Source organism: Colobus angolensis, unplaced genomic scaffold (assembly GCF_000951035.1).
Source record: "Colobus angolensis palliatus isolate OR3802 unplaced genomic scaffold, Cang.pa_1.0 Scaffold65, whole genome shotgun sequence".
Classification (NCBI taxonomy): domain Eukaryota; kingdom Metazoa; phylum Chordata; class Mammalia; order Primates; family Cercopithecidae; genus Colobus; species Colobus angolensis.
In genome coordinates this window covers 4,641,145-4,648,964 of record NW_012120154.1, presented here as the reverse complement: position 1 = coordinate 4,648,964, position 7,820 = coordinate 4,641,145, and the positions used below count along the sequence as shown (strand labels likewise).

Here is a 7,820-nt window from a genome sequence, read left to right as displayed (position 1 = left end):
GCCGAGGTAGGCAGATTGCCTGAGCTCAGGAGTTCGAGACCAGCCTGGGTAACATGGTGAAACCCCATCTCTCCTAAAAATACAAAAACTAGCCAGGCATGGTGGCATGCACCTGTAATACCAGCTACTCAGGGGGCTGAGGCAGGAGAATCACTTGAACACAGAAGGCAGAGTTTGCAGTGAGCCAAGATCACACCACTGCACTCCAGCCTGAGTGACAGAGTGAGACTCTGTTACAAAAAAAAAAACTATCTATCTATCTATCTATATATTTATACTGGCCCACTGAAAAGGGATTTGGATAGGAGGGGCCCAGGCCTGGCTCCTGTCACTGCACTGGACGGGTCACCTGACCTCTCTTGCTTGTCATAAACCAGGGAAGCCAGCAGGACAGGGAGGTTAAGATGCCCTCACTCAGACTGATTCATGCAATGCCAGCCGTAAAAGAAACTCAACCCCTTGTCCTGAGAGTAGGCTTACTCTTTTCTCTGATTATCTGCTTCCAAAGTGCAATGCCTGCAGTGTGGGCCAGAGGAAGAAAGTGGCCAGGCCTGTGGCAGGCACATTTCTCCATGAGCATTGGTAATGAGCATCTGGATTAACACGTCAGTCCATCTAACCACCCCCCAAAAACAGGGCTCCTCTTCCTTGGCTGAACTCCCAGGCTTCTGAACCTGCGATTTTAATAAAATCATTGTCATAATCACAGCTGTTGTAACTGATGTTCATAGCTTTCTCTGTCTGTGCCAGGCGAAGTGAGGAACAGTGAAAACTATGTATAATAATTTGGAGTTACACAATCAATGTTAACGTGTTCAAGGTTCTGAGAAGTCTTGCCCAAAAGCAATCTGTATAGCGTTATGTAAACCAGCATAACCTGATTTATTTGACAATGGGATACTTTTTCATAGAACATCTGTTAACATGCCACAGAGTTCTTTCAAACATATTTAGGAAACTGGGCCTGGAGGAAGGAAAAGCATAAGTGTTTATTACATGTCTATAACTGGCTCTGTGCCAGATACATGGCATGCATCTTCTCAGATAATCTTCACAATAGCCTCTGAAAGAGGTGGAACTGTCCCTCTATTAGTACTCTAGAAATGCGAATTGGCTCTGACAAGCGAGGTGGTCTTCCCAAGAACGCAAGCCTAGTGAGAGTCTCTTGTTGCCTCTCTACAGCAAACCTGCATTTGAATTTTCCTCTGCTGTGGCTCCTTTCAGTTCCTGTTTATTACAGAGTCCATGAATCTGGGAGGGAGAATGGGAAAAAAGATCAGCCTACCACTCTGTGACATTATTGAGAGTTTGGATTTGCAAAGCAGGAAACGTAAACTCCTCTCTTGCAATTTAAACATAAATGTGTTCAACTTGGCCTCAGTTTCCTCATCTCTAACATCGAGTAGGAAAGCACGGTTAGAAAGATGTAACTAAATGGTCTCTCTGTCCCTCCACAGCATGTACATTCTGGGCTTATGATTCCGAATCTCTGGGCCTGCAATTTGGACACACTGCCACAGGGGGCGATCTGGACTGGGATTATAGCCATGGCAGGCTCATCTACTGTATCCTGGGTTAAAGCATCCTAAATTGATTTTATTGGTGTTCCCTTGAGTGGTACATGGATATTACAGAATTATGAAGATAGTTTTGAGTCACAATGGGTAAATGATGCCCTGCATGAATTGAAGAGTGACCAATTTTTTTCACTATTTGAATTAATGCTTACTTACTACCTAGTCCCTGTGCCTCCTTGAAATTTAAGAATCATTGTGAATTCCACTATGTAGGGACCTCAGGAACATGAAGAACAAGGAATGCTATTGGGAATCATGCCAGTGAAATAAAAGACCTTCTTTAAGTTTAAAAAAAAAAAATCTACGCATATTTTATTTACTTTGCCAAGATTACAGCTTTTCTCTCTCAAGAATGTTCAATGTTTAATTAAAAAGGGTTCCTCTTTCTGAGGATGAATCTTTAACTGTGACAAAGTCATAAAACATAAGACATTTGTTCCTTTATGTCAACATTGAAATTGCTCACTTAACTTTAGATCGGTTCACCAACACTGTGTTTCTCAGACACTCTTGCAAGCATCTTAGTTATCTCATCAGAAAGCATTTTGGCAGCTCTCTCTTGTAAAGCTGCTTCTGAAAAGTACTAAATTAAATGTAATGTGAAGTTGGATTTCTGTGGCATCCTTCCCATTCACCCTCCATACTCCATACTCATACTCATGAGCAATGGACTGGTTTTGTGTGTGCCTTTTGAAGGCTACATCAACAGTACATTTCCTGCTATAGGGCTCATTCTACAGATTGTCGTTTTCACCCCCCAGGATGTATTGTGAGATCTTTCCATGCTGATACATGCAGACATGGTTCATTTCTTTCCACTGCCGTAGATCATCCCATTTGTCTATTGTCCAGCTAAAAGGCATTTAGGTTATTTTACTTTTTTTTTTTTTGAGATGGAGTCCAGGCTGGAGTACAGTGGCATGATATTAGCTCACTGCAACATCTGCCTCCTGGGTTCAAGTGATTCTCCTGCCTCAGCCTCCAAGTAGCTGGGACTACAGGAACCTGTCACCATGCCCACCCAATGTTTTTGTATTTTTAGTAGAGACAGGGTTTCACCATGTTGGCCAGGCTAGTCTCGAACCCCTGACCTCAAAGGATTTGCCCATCTCGGCTTCCCAAAGTGCTGGGATTACAAGCATGAGCCACCGTGCCTGGCCCAGAACAAGATCTTTTAATACTTGCCAGGTTGTTTTCCTATTGTAAACTACACTGCAATGGAGATCTTTGCACACGCTCCCTGTGTACATGTTCAAAGATTTCTCTAGGCTACGTAGAAATGGAAATTGTAGGTTGTAGGATATAATTTCAATTTTGCTAAATACTCACCCACAGCTCTTGGCTCATAATTCATCAAGTGTATGAAAGTTTCTGTTTCCCTCATTCTCAGCTACACTTGCGTTTTAATTTTTGCCAACCTGATGGATTGTTTTCATTTACATCTCTGATTATTGGGGATAATGAGCATCTTTTCGACTCTTCTCTGTGGCTTCCTTAGTCATTAACTCTTTATGTTCCAGCCAGACTGTAAATTCCTAGAAGGAAGGTCTGAGTCTCAAATGTAAGGCCCTCAGAGAGGACAGCCCCATCCAGATACAGACTGTCTGCCTCCTACCTCACATCTGTGCTCCTCCTTGGAGCCCTACCTTCCAAGCTTAACGAGCTACCTGCAGCTTGCCAAATACATGATACTGCAGTTTCATGCATACCATGCCCTCTGTCTGGAATGCTGTGCCTCTTCCAGTCCACCTGAACATCCTTACTCACATTCCATGATTCATCTCAAGATCCACCTCCTCTATGAAGCCTACCATGTGACTGGCACTCCACCCCATCCCAGGCAGAGCTAATCACATTCTCCTTTGTGCCTTTGCTGGCCCCACGTGAACGTCTCACTGCATGTGTAAGACTTCTGAGCATCTATTTACTGATGTATCTGTCTCCCCACTAGACTCTGAACTTGAGGACAGGCACCATGTCTTATTTATTTTTGCACGTCCAGCTCATTGATCAGGGCTGGGCAGGCTCATATCATGAGTAGATAAGTCTCTCAGCCAGCTTCTTCCACATCAATCTCCTGCAGACTGCAAAGCTCTGAGATCTGGACTATATTGCATTCATATTGCATATTGCATATTGTATTGCATTCATATTGATGTTTTTACAGTGCCTAACAGGGCTGTTTGTGGTGCTCAGTCAACAGGCACCAGAAACAGCCCTGTTAGGCACTGCACTGTCATACACTACCTACTGCCGTATCACTGCAGTACGATTGCCTGGTAGAATAGAAGTGACTTTGGATAGAAATTCCTGGGTTTGCACCCCAGCTTCCTATGTATATCATCTTGAACAATTTCCTTGGCCTCTCCAAGCTTCAGTTTCCTCACCTTCATAAAGGGGATGATAACAGCTTTGAGGACTGGTATAAGGATGAAATACAGTTGCATATATAAACCATGTGGCACATAATCACATTCATTTGCCGCGTTATCATTTCTATGTCAGAACAGCACAGAGTCTGCTTTAGCCACTAGACTTTGGGTGGCTCATTTTTGCAGGTGTCACATGTGATGGGCACAAAGTAGTTAATAAATACAAAGTCTGGTGTTTCCAGTGCCCAGAACAGTGTCTTGCAGAAATTAGGTACCCTGTAAAGAAGTTGAACTGAACTCTGCACTTTGCACATAATTAGGTACTTGATAAATATTAAATCAAGCCAGATTCACTTCCCTGTATTGCATTCTGATCCAATCCTATCTTTAAGTCATTCCCGGACAGGCACGGTGGCTCACGCCTGTAATCCTAGCACTTTGGGAGACTGAGGTGAGTGGATCGCTTGAGGTCAGGAGTTTGAGACCAGCTTGGCCGACATGGTGAAACCCCGTCTGTACTAAAAGTACAAAAATTAACTGGGCATGGTGGCACATGCCTGTAATCCCAGCTACTGGGGAGGCTGAGGCAGGAGAATAGCTTGAACCCGGAAGGCGGAGGTTACATTGAGCCAAGATCGCACCACTGCACTCCAGCTTGGGCAACAGAGCCAGATTCTGTCTCAAAAAAAAAAGGAAAGAAAAGAAAAACAAAGGTAAAAGTCATTCCCTTCTGTGGGAAGAGGGGCAGTTGAGGGAGAAACAGGAACATGTCTCCTCTTCTGGTAATGATTTTGATTCTTCCTTTTGCTTTTGATCTTTCAAAAGCAAGATGACCACCGGGACAAACTATTATTTTGAGGTCGCCAATAAACCATTCCTACATATAGGAATACTCTTAGTAATACTGTTATGTAGTCCCCTCTCACAAAGTCTGGGCTTGGCCGTATGTCTCTTTGACCACAGGGACATTGACAAGCCAGTGCAAGGCTTGATAAACCATTGCACATTGAATCTTGGCCCCTGAGAAGGCTTCTTCTTGAAACCCAGTCCCCATTCCAGAAAAAGCTCAAGTGAGCTGTGAAGAGAGGCCCCACAAGAGAGAGTGACGATCAGCCAGCCCCCCACTGTGGTTCTCATCCCAGCTGAGGTACTAGGCATGGGAGAGGAGCAGGTGTCTTCACAGCAGATGCTATACAGAACAGAAATGAGCTGTACCTCCTGAGTCCTGCCTAAATTGTTAAATCATGAGCAAATTAGGGATCATGTCATTGTCATTTTAAGCCCACAAGTTTTGGTGGTGTTTTGGAACATAGCAAATAATAACCCATGGGTAGAGCACGTTCTGAGGGGGCAAGTCAATGATCTAGGGGTGGAGTGTGCTGCAGGCTTAGAGGCTCATCAGGTGAAAAGCTTCAGGATCAACTGGAAAACAGAACTGTCTGACCTAGAACCCATTATCTGCGGACTCTACCCTGGGGCTCCAAGTCCCAGGGATCTTATGGGCTGAGGATGCTTTTGGCTGCTTAAACAATGAGGAGATCCTCGGGCTCACATTACAGGAAGTCCAGAGGCCAGCAGCTTCTGGTCAAGTTGATGGAGCAGCTTGGGGAGGCCATGGAGGACCCAGAATGTGCTGCATGGTCTGCAGTTCCCCTGGTCATAGGTGTCTGGTAGGAGTGGTCTGGGCTGCATGGTTCCTCATGCATTACATCAGGAAAGACGGATGCTCTCCCAGCATTCCCAGCGGAGAAAAGATTTTCCCAGAAGGCTGCACACATTCACACGTTTCTTTGCATCTTATTGGCTCAAATTGAGTCACATGTGCATGACTGAACCACTCACATGCAAGAGGTGGGGTTGGGGTAGGAGTTAAGAATTACCATGAGACCAATCAAATCCACCACTAGATTGGAGGAAATGTGTGTGGCCAATTCCTCTGAAGCCCATGTCTCATGTCTGGGAGGAATGGATGTCTGGAAATAATTGGCATCTTCTAGGAAAAGCGTGTAGGGTAAGATCAAGCAGTGCCCACTATAGGACCCCCTCACATAGGGCATGTGGGAGAAGCCAGGAACCCTGGTCTTGAGACAGAGTCATGCCCGGCTCTCATGTCCTTTCCTGGGATAATCGGTGAAAGTGCGTGTGTATGCACGTGTGTGCAGGAGGGAGGACTAGGGAATAGTTTGGGCCCTCAGGGCTTCTATCTTCCCCTAGTTGGTCTCTCCAACACGACACAGGGGCTTCCACTTGAATGTGAGGAAAGGCACCAAGCACAGAAGGACTCAGACCTGAGCCTTTCCTTATTGTTAGCACTTTATTTGAGTAGAAGACACCTCTACTGTGTCAAATCTAGTACTTTGAGCTCTTGGATTTGCTGTTTTCTCCATATTTCTCTTCCAGTGCTTTCTGCAGGTTTAGGTTCATAGTATTTTTCCGGTGCCACCGTCCTACAGAGAGCAGGAGAGGAGCCAGCACAGATTAGATCATCCAGCAGTCTCTGGAGTGCCCAGACCCCAGGGATGACTCATACCTCTTCCAAGTCCACCCCTGGCTCTGTCTCCTGCTCTGATTTCTCTCTGAACCTTAGAGCCAACACACCCTGCCTGTGGAGGCCAGGCCTTGCCTCCCATCACCCGCAGCTCCTCACTTACCCAGATCATCCGTCTTCCTGCCATGCCAGTGTTCTAAGTCCCTAACTGATTTCTCAATGACCTCTGGTGTGTAGGAAGCCTTCATGAGGCTCTTTGTCTCCTCAGCAGCCCCTGTGGAATGCCATGAAGAAACCCCGAGTGCCCAATTCAGTGGCAGTTGGGTACTCCATAGTTTATATTGGGTGTCACTTTCCTTTACGGATGGTAAATTGTGGAAGGGAAGGGGAGTGGGAAGGGTTTCAAAGTAAAGTCGTTTGGGTTCAAACCCAAACTCCATTATTTACAGATAGTATGGCCTCAGAGAAATTTTTAACCTCTCTGAGCTTCAGTGTCTCCAACTATACCAAGAAATGAGATTTTTTTGCATGGCTGGGAAGATAAAATTATTGGACATTCATCAGGACATCTAGCAAGTGGCAACTAATACCTGTAACTTAAGAAAGCATCTCTATATTCAAAATTCAAACATGCACAAGCAAATACGTTGCAATGATCAAGAGTCAGCAGAAATACCAAAGGACAAAATCTCCCAAATTAGCAAAGATTTGAATGACCAGATACAGAATACAAAATAAGCGTATTTAATGATTGAAACCATAAAAGAGAGAATAAAAATATAAAGAAAGAATAAGAAACCATCCAGAAAGAGCAGATAGATTAGTAAGAGAAGCAAACGAAATTTCAGAAATGAAACATAATAATTGAAAAAATTAAACTCCATGGATAATAAGATGCCTGGGACTTGCTTTGAAATAATCTTGGGTGGGAGTGGATGGGTGGGAGAAAAGATGAGACAAGATCGGCTATGTATTCATCATTGTTGAGGCTGGGTGGCATGAGCAACATCCATTCATAAACTAAGTTCTCTTCTTTTCCAGAAGCTTGAAAATTGCCATCATAAAAGTTTAAAAAGAAATTCAATTAACAGGTAAAACAGCAGATCAAATACAGCTGAGAGAAAATGGTAAACTGGAAGATACACCTGAAGAAATTAGTATTAGGATGCAATACAAAGAAAAAAAAAAGATGTGGGCTGGGCGTGGTGGTTTATGCCTGTAATCCCAGCACTTTGAGAGGCCGAGGCGGGCAGATCACCTGAGGTCCAGAGTTCGAGACCAGGCTGAACAACATGGTGAAGCCCTGTCTCTACTAAAAATACAAAAATTAGCTGGGCATAGTGGTGCATGCCTGTAATCCCAGCTACTTGAGAGGCTGAGGCA

At 44.5% G+C, this 7,820-nt stretch overlaps 1 protein-coding gene across 2 annotated transcripts in view; it reads right to left on the bottom strand.

Annotated features, from left to right (window-relative positions):
* Positions 1–6,238: 6,238 nt before the first annotated feature.
* The window catches only part of TEX33 (testis expressed 33), a 20,497-nt gene continuing 18,915 nt past the window's right edge, over positions 6,239–7,820 (bottom strand). Inside the window, exons 5-6 of one of the 2 annotated variants that reach the window (XM_011964299.1) lie at positions 6,601–6,711; positions 6,239–6,396 (exon numbers count right to left, since the gene is read on the bottom strand). In XM_011964299.1, the coding sequence (XP_011819689.1) occupies positions 6,299–6,396; positions 6,601–6,711 (209 nt within the window). In that variant the 3' untranslated portion in view covers positions 6,239–6,298. The remainder of the gene's footprint in view (positions 6,397–6,600; positions 6,712–7,820) is intronic. The other variant, XM_011964300.1, reaches the window with a different exon arrangement.